Source organism: Aphelocoma coerulescens, chromosome 8 (assembly GCF_041296385.1).
Source record: "Aphelocoma coerulescens isolate FSJ_1873_10779 chromosome 8, UR_Acoe_1.0, whole genome shotgun sequence".
In the NCBI taxonomy this organism is placed as follows: Eukaryota; Metazoa; Chordata; class Aves; order Passeriformes; family Corvidae; genus Aphelocoma; species Aphelocoma coerulescens.
The window spans coordinates 23673242-23688814 of record NC_091022.1 but is presented as its reverse complement, the minus strand read 5'-3'; the positions used below and the strand labels follow the sequence as shown (position 1 = coordinate 23688814).

General features: G+C 49.6%; 1 protein-coding gene across 1 annotated transcript in view; it reads left to right on the top strand.

Moving 5' to 3' along the window:
• Positions 1-1031: 1031 nt before the first annotated feature.
• The window catches only part of ZSWIM5 (zinc finger SWIM-type containing 5), a 96816-nt gene continuing 82274 nt past the window's right edge, over positions 1032-15573 (top strand). The window contains exon 1 of the mRNA XM_069023260.1: positions 1032-1728. Within this exon, the coding sequence (XP_068879361.1) occupies positions 1047-1728 (682 nt within the window). The 5' untranslated portion in view covers positions 1032-1046. The remainder of the gene's footprint in view (positions 1729-15573) is intronic.

The following is a 15573-nucleotide window of genomic DNA, read 5'->3' as shown; positions in this document are numbered from 1 at the left end:
AAATTTAGACAGGACACAAAAACAGGAATGTATTTCTGGGGAAAATCTTGGAATGGTATCCTGCTGGACACAGCAGCAAAACGACGGCAGGGGTGTAGAGGCCCAGAGAAGTGGACTTCAGTTGCCAGAGCCCTCTCACCATCAGCCCTGCACTGTGCTGGTCCCAGGGGTGCTGCCATCACCCTTGGCTGAAAGCAGATGCTGGCAAGGAGTCAGCTCCCTGGATTTTGGGGTGCCAAATCAGGCAGTATGTGCTGAATATATTCATATGTCCCTTTAATGTAATCCCACCTGAGAGCACAACAGAGCTCCTGGGAGCCAGCAGTACCTATGTTTTTCATCTCCTCCCCCAAAGGCCATGTGTGCTACAGGACCTGGCGGTTCCTGTACCCGAGCACCCTGCTGTGATGCGTGGGACGAGCATCTTCACTACAGGGCTTTAAAAGAAAAAGCAAACCCTGATTCCCATGGAGGGGCAGGGCACTGCTGTCTGCTCTGCTACTCGAGGTAAAGTCGTAGGTGATTACGGGTGAGGCTGGGTAACCAGTGGGTCAGACTGGGCGCTGGAGCCGGGCACCGCCGGGCACGCAGCAGGAGCAGTGCCAATCCCGCCGACACCCCCGGGGCAATGCTGCCACCTCCAGCGCCGCCGTACCCCTTTGTCTTGCTGGTCCAGCTCAGGCTCCTGGCGCTCGGATGGCCCGCCAGCCCCTCACTCACCAGCTCCGTAGGGACCCATAGCCGCGGGGCTTTCCCCTCCGAGCACGGGGGGCACAGCGTCCCTTGCGTGTCCCCCTCCCGCCTGGGGACACGGCCAGGAAGACAGCGGGCGGTGCCCAGGGCCATGCCCTCACCACGGGGGGAGCCGGGCAGGTGCCTCAGGCAGCAGCTCCCCGACGGGCGGCGGGGGCGGGCGGGGGGCTGCGGAGCGTCCCGCCCCGGCGGGGCCGGTTCCCGGCCGGCGGGACCACCCCCCCCGGTCCCCGCCCTCTCCTCCTCCTCCTCGGCGTCTCTCCTCCCCTCGCCCGGCTCAGTCGGTCGCAGCCATGGCGGAGGGAGGAGAGGGAGAGGAGCTGCTCCGCCCGCCGCTGCCCGCCGGCGCCCCGGGCCCCAAGCGCTTGTGCTCCCGGGCCTGCCCGGCGGGGGGCACCGGGGCCGTGCACCCCCGTCCCGGGGCCGCGGGGGCCGGCTCGGCGGGGCCGGGCGCGGGGGCCAGCGGGGCCCCTCCGGCGCTGCCTGGCTGCTGCCCCGCGGCGGCGGCGGCGGGGCCGGCGGGGGCGGCGGGGCCGGCGGCGGCGGCGGCGGGGCCGGGGGGCGGCGGTGGGGGCGGCGGGACCGGCAGCCTGCTGCAGCCCGAGTCGCTGCTGGACGCGGCGGCCAAGCGGGTGGCGGGGAGCTGGGCCTTCGAGCGGGTGGAGGGCCGCTTCCAGCGCATCCCCGAGCCCGTCCAGCGCCGCATCGTCTACTGGAGCTTCCCCCGCAGCGAGCGGCAGATCTGCATGTACTCCAGCTTCCAGCCCGGCCGCGCCGCTGCCGCCGCCTCCCCCGCCAGCGCCGCCGCGGGGGGACCCTCGGCCGCCGCCGCCCCCGCCCCGGCCGGGGAGGAGAGCCCCGCCGCCGGCCCGCCGCCGCCCGCCGCCCCCGCCGCGCCGCAGGGCGAGGGGCTGCCCTTCCGCCGCGGCATCCGCCTGCTGGAGACCGGCGCGGTGGACAACGTGCTGCAAGTCGGTGAGTGCCAGGACGGGGCCCCCGGGGGCTCGTCTGTGTCCGTCCGTCCCTCCCTCCCCCGCCCCCCCCCCCCCCCCCCCCCAATCCCCTCCTGCACTTAAGCCTTTTGTCTGGCGCGCTTGTGGTTTGACAGGAAAATCCTGCCCCGGGGGCAGGGACCGCCGTGCGCTCCTCCGGGAAGATGCCGGCTTGGGGTTTGAGGGGGTGGGAGGGCGAGGGTGACCTCCCCCCGCCTCGGGGGGTGCGTCTGCCCGGGGGTCACGGGCAGCTGCCCGCGGCTTGGACTCCATCCGTCCAGTCCGAGGGGGAAAATAAAGACCACCCCTCTTCCTCCCCTTCAGAGTGCCCGTCGGGGGGTTGTATGGAGGGCACGCAGCCCTGCTGCCCCCCCCTCCCCCCCGACCCCTCAGCCGCGGTCCCTCTCACTCCTGGGCACCCCCCACCCGGGCTCCCACGGGGGTCCCGTCCCTTCCACCGGGAGATAGGCTTATAAACATAATGCATGTCTCCAACAGCTCCGAGCGTTCCTCTTTGTCCTCTCCATCAGGGGTTTTCCCTGCTTGGAACATCTCTAGGGGTGGCATCAGCCCCCGCTTTCCTCTTCCCAGCCCCTGCACGGGCACGTCCAGCGGGGCCGGCTCGGGGGGAGCGAAGGGAGCGGTGGGGGGTGACAAGTTGGGTGGACCCGCGGGTACCACCGGTGACCTGGCGTGGTGCGCGTGTCGGGGACGGATGCGCGCGGCCTTCTCACGCTCGTTCGATGTCGAAGGGGCCGTGGGAATCATGATGGGAATAATGGCATCGTGTTTTCTCTCCATGGGCAGGTGGCTTTTGTGTGCGCTGGCGGAGGGGGATTGCCGGAGAGGAAATGTTCCTCTTGCGCTGTCCTTCTAGTCTCTGTCCCCATCTGAAATCCGCATATATTTAAAGAGAAACAAATTGGGGTGTTTTACATAAAATAAGCCGCTCCTCGTTGTTATTGGAAGGGATTGAAATGCGCGTTCCCATTAAAATGACATTAGGCGAGAATTTGTTTTGCAAATGCGAAATGTAAATTCATCTTGTGCCAGGGTATGGCGTGAATGAGTGAAGGGAGGGTGGTTTTTGTTGTAAGGAATGGGTAGTTCGCTCTGTTTATTCAAAGAGCCGTTCTTCCTTTTGGGGAAAAAAAGCTGCTTAAAAAAATAATAAAAATCCCATTTGGTACAGTTTACATTCAGAAGAGCATTATCAAAACATTTTCCATTTGAGATGTGAGAATAGGAGGCAGCAGAAGAATTCTCCTCCCACCTCTGAGGACATGCAGTGAAAATTCCTGAAGCACAAAAGGTTTTTCTCTGAGGATATGATTATACCCTTTTTTTTTGGTGTGAATTAATATTTTGTAAGGGCTGTGTTAAGATGATTAATTATTCTGTTTAAAATACTGTGAAAATCAAAACCAAATAATTTTTTTAGAAGGAGAGGAGTAGCTCTTCAGGAACTTTACAATTAAGGGGGAGGGAAGATAATAGATTGCTGAGGTTGATGTTTGAATGACCTGCTCACCAAGGTGTGGATGCAGTGAGCTGGTGTGGGAGTGGGAGACAGAGGTGATGGTTGCCTAAACCCAGGACTGGTCTGTACAAAGGAATTTTCTTTTAAAATGCGTTTTTAAATTTATTGGTCTTTGAAACATAGCTTTGATGAGCCTTTCTCCAATTTTGTGAAGGATATGGGTGAGCACTGGGGTCAGGTGCATGTGGGACACGCAGCAGAACAGTCCCATCCCAAAGTGATGTCCAGTGCTGGTATCCAGCATCCCATCTGCACCGTCTCCCTGCTCTTCTTGCTGCTGCTCTGGGCGAGCCAGAGAACAGGGAGGATGGTCCTGGCTCTGGTGTTTCATGTCCCCCCCGATGAGTCTAAACCGTCTCCCCAGCTTTGAAACCAGAGCTCGCGCTCATTGTCCTCCGAGCCGTCAGCTTTTTAGATGAAGCAGCATGTTCTGGAAGCGCTCGCCGCAAAGTCGGTGGGTGATTTATCTCATGTTTTCACAGCCCAAAAGGGGCACGCAGGATGCTTGCCATGGGAATTTGCCTTTGGAGCCGGGGGGAGGGGTGGGTGGGAAGGTTTGGGTCTTGGCTGTAGTGTGGCTCCTCTTCACACGGCAGTGGGTGGGTGACGTGGGGTCGGACACCTCTGTTTTTGTCCTCAGAGCAGTCGCGTCACAGCAGTCCCTGCAGCCCTGAGCTGGAGGAGGAAAATTTACATCAAACAAAAGGCTGTGAAGGGCTGTGTGTTTATAGACAGGAGGCATAGCTGAGATGTCCTCCGCCAACTTTCCACATCCATCCTGTGGATGCCTCTGGAAGGTGAGGTGGAAGAGCTCCAGCCACCAGAGACACAAACACTTTGTGGCTGCATGTGTGTGTTTGCAATTAAGATAGGAACTTGGGAACCATTATGTCTTGGAAAAAAATAAAACTCCAACCGTGGCTTCCTTGATGCTCTCCAGCACTAAATCAAAACTACTGTTCCCCTCTAAGGATCCCTTTAACGGACACCACCGGCTCCCGGCGCCATGACCTGAGGTTTGCACAGTTGAGATTTGCTGTTAATAAAGATCAGATGTTTATACAGTTGTGTTTCTGACTCAGACCTGTGAAAAAATAGGGATAGTACAGATGTGGAATTCCTTCTCTGTGTGGTTGGAAAAATCCTTTTGAAAAATTGAAAGACAAAATCCAGGAGGAATGACCTTCTGGCGATGGAAGATGGTGTGGAGGGGTGAGGGCTGTGCTCATGGGGACAAAGTGCTTCAGGCTTTGGCTCCTTCGTGCTTACAAAGCTGGCAGGTCTGAAAAAAACATATATGCCACATTATCAACCAATAATTCCTTCATGCTTAGTAAAACTTAAACGAGGCTTAAACCCTGATCTCACTGGAGTCATTAAATTGATTTTTTTTTTTTCCCCTGCTCAAAGAAAGATCTTGGATGTTGAACACAGGCATCTTTGTCTTCTTAAAAACTGCTTTATTATTATGTGTACAGATCCCGTCTTTGTGTGTGTGTGGTGTGTGGGTTTTTTTTCTTTTAATTTTTAGACAAATGACAAAAGCATGCAGGAAAGGAATGCAGAAATGCCAGGCTTAATATAAAGCATGCAACTGCACTGCATGCCGGGAATCCTAAAGGATACAAAACCTTTAACGACAGCGGTTAATTTTTAACAAGTTCACTTGCATAAATATTTATGAACAAAAGTTTTTACACTATTATCTCTTGGGTTTTTGGAGAGAGAAAAGACCTTTGGTGGATTTTGACAGTAAGCTGTGATCTGGCAGAACAAATACATGTTTCTCACCTGCGCTCCCCAGTATGGTATAATATGGTTTGCCCTTGAGTCATCTCGGATGCTGATGGGTGGGCAAGTGTCTTGGGTAATTTTAGGGGGGAATTCTCCTTTTTCATTGGTTTTGCAATTGCTTACAAGAGGAAGCATCGAGCTTTGTGTTGTTCTTTGGGTTGTAACCAGCCACTTAGGAACCTACACGGTATGTGCTCCTTACCCACAGATAAGCCTTTGTGCCCCGATGGGAAGGTATGCGGTCCAGCCATAAGTACATAGGCAGAATTTACTTTTGCTGTTAGAATAACAATGAAGCAGGGCTTTAAAATACCCTGGCTTTGTAAACACTTGGAGGGAGCCTGTTTTTTTCAAACCTGCAATTAATTCTGGATATTTTATCTGATGCTTTGCAGGTCAGTCATGGGTACCTTCACATGTTTCCTAGTCTGGTGTCTATGCTGGACATGCAGGTGCTGGGGATTTTCTAACCTTGCTTCAACAGCCTTCTAACTGGGCAGAGGTTAAGCAAGACCTGATACCTGTAAATGATATCTGTAAATGCATTTTAATTGGAGGAGTTCAGATTTGGAAGCTTTTTATTACACTACAGTTTTCAGCTTGTGTTGGTGTATGTTTGTAATGACGCCTGTTGAAATGTAGCTTCAGAGGTAAAAATACCGATGGGTTCCAATGTGGTTGAAACCACTTCTAGCTTTTTTTTTTCAAAACTATATTTAGGTTTTAAGCTGCTTTTTTTCTTCTCCCCTAAAAATGGTTTCCTGCCCCTGTGACGTGGTACAGAGCAGTCTAAATTTATATCCAGTGGTGTGTTGCTTTATAGAACTGTTTATTTTGGGGAAAACACTTTGATGGGGCTCTCTAGGGCGAATTGTGGTTGCTTTTGTTTTGTGTAAAGATTGGTCTCCTCCTGGGTCTGGATTTAAAGCTGTATCCGGCAGAGGCAGGTTTGGAAGGAACACCATGGGATGTGAAAGGTTTTTTCAGGTTAAATCTTGGTGTCCTGTGTCTGAATGCTGCTACGGGAGTTTAATTTTCCTGTATCCTCTTAGTTTTTGTGTGGGATGCTTGTTGTACAACATGTATCCAATTTGCTAATTAATTTTTACTTTGTTTTCCTTTATGGGTAGAGTACTCAATCCTACCCTATGTATTAAAATACTTTAAACCACATAAAAGGAGCTGGCAGAGGTTCATTAGCACTATCATGATGGAAACTCTTGTACATTTTAAATATACATTAAGCTCTTTAGGTTTCTAATTATCTTTTTCTTAACATATATAATTAAAACAAAGTATTACTAGGCATTAGAACTTACGATCTGTTTATTGCTGCTCCCTCATAGGTGAGATACTTCTTGAGCCTGTTCTGGGATGTATTATAGAAACTGAAATAGAAGATGATGAAAACCACCAGAGTTTCTTGCTAGTAGTGCACGGAGGGCTGGGATGACAGCTGGAATTCTAACCTTTTATTTTAAGCAGATTTATTTATTGGCTTTTGAGTCTTTTTTGAAGAGTATAAACAGATCCTCTGAGTCTGGGATGTCTTTTGAACTAGGTGGTTAATTAAATGATATTAACTTAAAGGCCAAAGACTTGAAAAATAAAGAGCAAGAAATAAAATATTTAGCTTCAGCTCTAAGAATAAATAGGTTTGAAACATTTTTCAGAGTATGAGTCCTAGTTTCTGCCTTGAGCTGGCAATAGCAGTTTGTTCTCAGTTCACCTGTGCTTTATAAAGCTTAGCCCAGGTGAGAAACTGGCTTTCTCAGCTTCTAAGTTGCGTGTCATTCACAGCAGATTTTAATTTTGCTCACATCTAGAGGGAATATTTTAGGAAATATTTAACTGTGCTAAAACTGCAATAACATAAACCACATGTGCCTGCTTGCTTTGTTTTTGAAGCTTTGTGTGAGGGAATGTGCTTTGCTGTTATTTGACGCTCACTTTGATGTTAGATGTTTTATGATTAGTCCCTCAAACCTCAGATAGGACTTTTGGAAAACTTAAATGAGCTTGTCTATCTGATAGCTCTGTAAAGTCGCATTCAGCTGTGAATTGTCTTGTGGTGTGTCAGCTTTTAATTTGCTTTGGAAAAAAAAAAAGTTAAAAAATAATCTTGGTAGTATTAGGATGGAAGAGTTTGTGGGCTTATGTATTTCCTTGGCATACATTGGAACTTCACCACGTAGGAGGACCTGGTCCGTGGGGGAGATGGAATCCTTGGTGGTTCTGGCGTTATGTCCTGCTTTCCTTTCCCAATGGGAGACCTGCTCACCTCTGGGGTTATATAAGATGAATGGCATGGCCAACCTTGTGCTTGCATTTATTTTTCAGGGGTTTTGCATTTAAGTGACATGGACAGCTCTATGTTTAGTAGTGATGCTGGTTTTCCCCTGCTGCTCTTGAGGATGCAGTAGCTCATGTGGGTGAGGAGCTGGGCCTGGTTTTTTGGGGGAGCAGCAGCATCTCTTCACCTTCTCAAGGCAGCCAAGCCTGGGGATTTTCAATGTGAGGCCAAGGCTTGTTGCTGCATGATGCTACTTTGTGCTTGAAGCGGGTGACTTTTCTTCTGGATATGGGGGAGGTTGTGCTTTTTCTCTCAGGGATGTGAGGCTTTGACTGCTCTCTGAGGAGCCAAACTCGTGTAGCATTCTGGGTGAGGTGGTGGGGGAGGAGCCTTTGCTTTTCAGGGCTTGTTTCTGCTGGTGGGGCAGTGGAGGACACCTGGGCAGGTGGGTGCTGGGATCACCTCTGGCTTTGCTCAGCAGGAGTCAGGTGATGGTTGAACCTGTGCTTCTCCTTCAGTCTCTCCATCTGTGGCTGATGCCAGTGACTTTATTTTGCAAGGAGGTGGAGGTGTGGAATACCTTGAGGGTGTTAAAAGATGCACTTGTGGTATGTCCTATTGTATGTTTGATGCTGTCTTGAAGAGGTTGTGTCCTGGAATTGTCATAGTCTTTGTCTTCTGGGGATGAGAGGAGGGGAGGAAAGCAGCGACTCTGAGTAACTGGTTCCTGCCTCTGCAGAGCCTTGACTTTCTCCGGAATCAGCATCAATAGAAATTGATCTGTTTTCTGATGAAAACAAAAACTCAAAGACATCAAACCTTGGCTGTGCTAGTAAGTTCAATAGGACAAATCTAGCTTCTGGAGCCAGGATGTGGGATGGCGGTGGGGATCTCTCCCTGTCTGCTTCCATCCTGGAGATGCTGTCCTCCACACTCAGGAGAGAAGTGCTGAGCCCATTTCATTTTTCACCTGTATTCACAGGGGTTTGATGTATGGGCTTGACCTCCAAGTTATTTTTTGCCTTTGCAACAGAAGTTGGGAAAGGTCCTGATAACATCTCGCAGAGAGACACAGGTCCTTCAGAACCCCTTCTTGGGGGATACAGGGAGGAAAACATCTTCACAGTTTTACAATAAAATGTCCCAGAAATAAAATTCAATTTTTCAAAGGCTTTTTTTTTTTCTTTTAATCCTGGTGTTTAAATATGAATAGATTCCACTTGGTTGGTGCGGTGGGTGTGTTTTATTAAATGCTGAGGATTCACCTGTGCACGACACCACCACATTTCTCTCCAAATGGATTTTCTAGTGCTGCGTTTTAAGAGCATTTGCTTTTTTGTCTCAAGCTTACGGCTTAGGATTTTGTGCAGGATTGGGGTTAGTCCTTGAAAAATGGTGCATTTAAAGTAATGCACAAATTAATAAAACCCTGGGCTTTTACTTGTCGCATTGTAGGTGCGTGTTGCCAGGGATTTTTCTTTCCTTTTTTTTTTTTTCTCATTAAAAACAAAGACACGAATGTGCTTAGGAAGCAGATCTGCTGGGATGCCAGCTTGGAAGGGTTGCATGCGGATATATTGGTCCAGCTTGTTGTCTGCAAACGTCCTGCTGCTGTCTCCCCGGGTTAAAATGGGACAGGGGGATCTGTGTCCCCCTTGCCATGCCCTGCTTGTCGCTGATGCCCATAATGAGCTGCCTGCACCTTTGCCACCCAGCTCTTTTGGCCAGGACTGCTAATCATTATTGAGGTTCGCTGAGCAGGATGCGGCATGGTATCTGCCTGGCTGCTGTCCTTGCACCTGGAGATGGTGCCCATGCCCCACAGCTGCTGGCGTGGGGGGGATTCCCCATGGGAACGCTGGAGGCTTGGTGTCTGGGACCTTGGTGAGGTCAGGGCAGGCTGTGCCCCTGTTCTGGATGCTGACCAATAGTTCGGGTCTCTGTCCTTTGACTGATACCAGCATGTGGGTGACTGCTTTGGGACACCAGTCACAGGCATTCCTTGTTACTGGTGCTGGGGTGGCAGGAGGTACTTTGTGCTGTGCCTTGTGCGGCTGCCTTGATGAAGATGAGTGCCCTGTCAAAGGAGTGGCAAAGCAACAAATGGTTCCTGAGATAAATAAAATTTCCATTAATGAACTACAGTGGCTTTAGATGCCAAATTAAAAGAAGTGTGTCTGGAGGATGAAAAATAAATGCATTTTCTGACTCACTCACTAGTTCTCATCTCTTTTGATTTTCTTTATCATCAGAAAGACATTTTTAATTTTTTTTTTAAAGCCAGTTGTGTTTATTTTGGTAACAGTTCATTGGCTGCTCTGTGTACAGAAGCTTTCTCTTGAAAGTACTGAAACTATATTAAAAGTGCTTTTGGCTGTCATCTTTTATTTTGCTTCTCCTTCGTTCTTTTCCCAAAGCTGGGTCGTTGCTATATCAAATGCTCTGAAACTGTCTGGTAGCATTTTCCCTGTGGTGCTCCGTATAAACTGGAAATAAAAAGGGAAGAAATTGCAGGATTTGGATTTCTGCAGCTTTTTTCCCCTCTGTGTGTGTGTGTGTGGGTCCCATTGAAGTCTGAGCAGCTGTCTCCATCCACACAGCCCGCTGATGGCATGCACAGATCAGTTTCTTGTGATTGAAAGGAGAAATAATACCCCAGTGTTCAGATGGGGATGAGTGAGCACCCAGGAAGCAGTGGGTCTCCCCTCCTGCCTGCCCCTTGCCTGCTTGGCCCAATGACCAAGGGTGCTGGAACCCCTGTGCTTGTCCCTGCAGCCTTGTGGCTTTATATCCCAGCCAAGGAAGCATCCTGTGCTGTTGGTGGTGGGCTGTCCTGCTGCAGCATCTCCATCCCGGGGTGGGCTCCTGCATCCTGCACTAGTGGCCTGCAGAGGCCCCATGGTTTTTATTCTTTCTGAGGGCATCGAAACATTTCGGCAGCGCTGCAGCCGCTCGCTACCAGCGTGTGTTGAAAAATACCCAGCAAGTGTCGAGCATCTGTCTGTGAAGGGGGAGGGAATCCCCCCCCGTTATTATTTTCTCCCAATTGTCCTCGCTTGGTGTGGCTCTGGCTATTATGGGTTTGTAAAATAGAACTATATATGACCTTTTATCTTACAAGAAATAGGTTAAGCCATTTTTAAAGAAAGTGGTGGAGTCAGCAGTGCTGCTAAGGAGCTGCTTTCGCATGGTTGATAGGCTGTGAAGCCGCTCAATGGACTTTGGTTTCAGAGACAATATCTGTTTAAATTAATCTTTGTCAGATACATGCCACTGCAGACAATTCAAATTCCATTTGCTTTCTGATCTCATAACAAAAAAGCACCTTACACTGGTTCTTTTATCGGAAAATTAACTTTTGTCTGTGTGTCCTGGAAACAGGGGTGGCATAAAATCTAGTTAAAAGGCTCTGTTATAGGAGGATTCTGTTTCTTTGTACAAGGCAGACTTTTTTTTCCCCCTTCTTTCCCCTGCGTGCATTTAAAAAGAAGACGAGTGTTTGAGATAGATTAAGGAGAATGCCAGCAGATGGACCGATTCTGTTGTTGCTGCTGGCAACCATCTAAGCAGCCATTTTGAACAATGCTGATACCGGGGTACTGATAACACAAAGATGAGGATGGGATAAATATCCAGCTAGTCCCTTTCTCCCTGCCTGCTCCTCCTCCCTCCCTTTCACACCGCCACTGCAGCCCGGTTATTAGAGAACCTGATTGTTTCCAGAGAAATGCTTCATCCTCTTAGCTCAGCTGGTGGATGTCTAGCGTTGCTTATCTCCTTGATTTTCCTCATGGTTGGTGGAGACACTGGCAGATCAGCTTCTCCCAGGAGTGCCCACAGCATTGGTCCTAAGAGGAATGGGATGTGGAATTTGAGTGCTTTGCAGTAGCAATGCTTTTTTCCCTGCCCCAGTAAAGCATGAGGTAGTTGGTCCTTCCCTTATAAGTGGAGACAGTTTCCTTCCATACTTGTGCACATTTTATGTGCTTAATTACAAAGTGGGTGGCATGAGATTAAGATCTTCTGTATGCCAAAGCAATTAGTATGGGGCAGAGATTGCAAATTGAGAGCATCCCCCTTGCCTGGTCTCCCCATCCCTTTCTCCCACTTGTGTTGTTGTCTGGTTCTTGAGTATTTAGGTCATGTTCATCTCCTGGACCTGCTGCTCTTGGAGCTTCTTAAGGTCAGTACCAGTATCTCTTGGGCCTGCTGTATTTTTGACACTGAATTGCTGGCCTTCTATGTCTCTGTCTTGTTTCCCAGCTCTAAGGAAATAACCCTTTAACTGATGAAGAAAACCTAACCAAGCTTCATCTTTTCTGAGCAAATAACAAAAAGGCTGGTGTGTGTTTTGCAGTTGGGTCAGGATTAGCATGGGGCTGTTCTGAGAAACCTACTGGGCTTTGCCCTGAGCTCAGTGTGGTGTAACATGGTCCTGAATGTGGTTTCTGGGGAGTAGTCAGGGGATGCTGTGTAGCCTTTAAATGTTCCTGGAGCTGAAGGTGAGCAGCAGTAAGCTGGTGTGTTCCTCTTGCCTTGCACAGGTCTGCAGACCGTGGGCCAAAACTTTCATATGTTGATATTGCAGCACCTCTGAGAACTTTTGAGTGAGGCAATGCTTTAACTGCAGCTTTTGGTCCAGTTAAAACTTCATTTGGGTTAAAAAATGTACAGATAAGTCTCAAAGAAATCTGTATAGAATAGAATCATGGAACATGTATCTAATTATACACAGTAGATGAAACTTTACTGTAAAGCAGCAGATGTAAGGATTAAAAAAAAGAGCTGGGCAAGCATTTTATGGTTTCCCTTTTTAATTTGTCCCCTGTGTCTGGTACGTTTGAGGCAAAAGTTATTTCTTTTTTTTTTTTCCTGTTGGGGAGTATATTTTCCACCTTGAGTCTTCCCTCTTTTAAGCTTGCCTTATTTGATCTGTAAGATGTGGACTTGCCATATTTGAGGTACTTGCTAAAACAAGGGGCATCTGGCCTGAAAGTAGAAAAATCAGGCTGTAAACTCTACTTGGAAGTGTTGTCATGGTGTGTTGGGAAGTTGCTGAGGTCAGCTGAGCTCCCTGAAGACTTGGACTGAGAAGCTGAGGGTCTCAGTAGGTTATCTGTCTTTGAGGTTAACTGGCATCACTGACAGATGCTTTTAGTGCGCTCAGAGGGCTCCAGTCCCTGTGTTGTCCCCAGCCATCTCCTCTTTTGGTGGCTTCTGCCATGTTGCTTGACCTTGATTGGCTTCCTGTTGCATTAGGAGATGACTTCTGGAGACTGGAAAATGGGTGAGGGAAGAAGTGCTTGTTTTAAGCAGGTGCCTTCTAGGAAAGATGATGAGTGGGACAATGGAGTGTGCTCTTCTGCCCCTTTGGCTCATGATGAGGTCAGACCTTGAAAGCTCTGGCAGGTTTTGGTGGAGTGGAACTGCAACCAGTGTGTGACAAAGCACGTTGCTGAACTCGAGTAGCTTCTGGTGTGCTGCTTCTGCTCACTTGCTGCCTCTGTGGAAAATATTACTCACCAACAACAGGCACAAAGCAAGTGCTTCTGAGCATGACCAAGAACGAGCAGTGGGGTTTAGAGTACTTTTAAGCTATGCTCTCTGAAATGGGGCAGAGTGGAGCTTAGCCCTCTTCTTTCCCTGAACCCCTGGATTACCTGGAAATGTATCTTATCTCCCCTTTGTAGAGCTCTCTTCATCTCTTACTTCTCTTGAGTTTGACTCAGTCTGCTTTAGCTTCAAGGGACCCATCCCACTACATGATATTCAGGTTCTTTGGCTAACCCTCCTCAGGAGTGCTTGATAACAGCCAGCTTTTTTGAGATTGAGGAGTATGTTCAGTGGTCTATGAGGCTGCTGATTTTGGCCTGACCATGTTGTTGGGGGCATATGGAAAGTGAGTATCTTCAGGTACATCACTGTCCACTTTGAGTCACAGTCCTCATACAGCTCAAGCATCCATTATCTCTAAATTTCATCACAGTGACATGGTTTGAAAAGTTCCCATGTGCTGTGCTTTGCTTAAGCTGGAAGTTATTTACCAGTGGCTCACGGTGGGCTGCCTTCCCCATGGGGTATCTCAGAGGCAGAAGGGAACTGGAGGTGTTTTACAACTGGTGCTGTACTTGCTGGGAAAGGGTGCAGAGTGAAATTTTGCTCTGTTACCTTTCTGTCTGTGTTGTGATAAAAATTTGCTGTGACTTAGGCTCTGAAAAATCATAAAAACAGTAAAACTAGACAGGATAAAGATGAATTGTTAGTTGTTTTAGTCATGGCTCAACTTCTCAATTTTCCCTATAGAAAAGAGGGATGTGGAAGGATGACTTAATGGGGATTGGTGCTTTCCATGAATGATGCATTCCCTGTATCTGAAGGAGGCACAGGGCAGTGGTGAGGTTTTCTCTTGCTTGCCTGCCTAGATTTTGGCTTGTTTCTGGTGGCTCCCAGCGCAGCCCAGAGCCTGTGGTGCAAATGCTGTGGGAAGGCCTGATGCCCAAAAGCGTTTTTTCCCCCCCACCTGTTCCCACACCCGCACAGAGGTAGGCCACACCAAGGTTTCCTGGACTGTGAGCTTTGATGAACCATTAACGTAAAAATGCCCTGAGTGGGAAGAAAATGTTTCCAAGGCCTAAAAATCTTGCAACGCTTCTGAAGTGGGAATGGAAGCTGTTGTTTGCCTAAGCAACATTTTGTGCTTCTGGCTCTGCTGTGAGCTGGCTCTGCTTTGTGGGTGCAAGGGTATGTTTGGGATCTTGCTGAGACGGGAAGGCAACCCTCCAGGGCCAGGTCAGCCAGAGGGGCCGCCTTCCAAGCAGATGTCCTTTTGGCGTGAGGCTCGGCAGGTTTAAGACAGGATGTCCCTATACTCCAGAGAGCTGAAAGTATTGAAATAAGTAACAGGCTGGGAATGTCTGAATCCAGTTATGAATTCCTGGGGAAGAGGATTTGGCAATGGCAGGATGTCTTGTGGGCAGGCTCTGCATTGTGAGTGGGGGACACACCTCGCTGTCCCATGGGCTCTGCTGGGAGCCCAGTGCTGGCAGGGCAGCTTGGCTGCATGAGCCCCTGCCTCTTCAGGACAGTGCCAGGTCCAGTTCCAGCGCTGAAGGGGACCACTGCCCTCCTTGAACATTGCTTCTCCTGTTGTTGAATGAGGGGACAGGCACCTCACTGTAAAGGTAGGGGCTGTGGTTTCAGCCAGACATGGCTGTGTGGGGCTGCAGTTGTTTGGCTGCAGTTGTTCAGCTGCGGCTGTGGTGTGGTGGCACAGTGAAGTAGGGGTCTCGTGGCTTTGGGGGCGGCCCAAAGGAAGACCTGGTGGCTGCAGTGTGTGTGAAATTGGAAGATGGGGCTGCCCAGAGAGGTGGGCATAGGGACACCCAGGTGGTGGGAGGTTGATTTTATTGCAGAGCTGTGTTAGTGGCTGGGACTCGGAGCCTGTCCATCATTGAATCCCAGTGGTCACATTCCTGAGGGCTTTCCCAGAGCTGCCTCAACAGCACGGGTGACGCTGCAGCTCAGGAAGGAGCTGTGACAGCAGGATCCTGACCCTATTTTCATAAATAGTAACAGCATCTCTAAAGGCTTCAAGGGTTTGGTTGGGAACAGAACGGCTGGGTTCCCCTGTGTCTGGCAGTGGTCAGCAGCAGATGCTTGGGGAGGAGATTAAGAGCAGGGCTGGAGCAGAGGGATGCTTCCCTGGTGTGAGCAATCTCTCCAGCCAAAGGGCTGCCCTGGCCCTCGGCTGCAATGTGGATGCAGAAAGAGATGGTTTGTGACATCAGCTTTGGTCCCACATCTCCTGCAGCCCTGGGATTATCCCTGAGTCTCCTCAGGGTGTAACATCCTTGCTGTGGGCATCAGGATGCTCCTCCCTGGCAGGGACTGCTGCACTGCTCTGGGAGGCAACTGTGATGCAGCACTGGTGGGGCTGAAGGGGCTTCTGGAGAGACCAGCACTTCACCCCACTTCGATGCCATCCCAGATCTGCAGGCTGAGGTTTGGGAGAGGAAGCAAAGATATTAAGAGCTGTGGATTTAACAGGGTGTGAGGAATATGTAGTAAAAACCCGTGCAGTAGCACCAGAGTCTGTTCTTTTCCTTTCTCATCACAATCTTCTTGCTGGTTTGACTTTGCTAAATATTTTAGCGCTTCTCTAATTGTAGGACAAGTTAAATTCCCTGTGCTAATATTTGAAC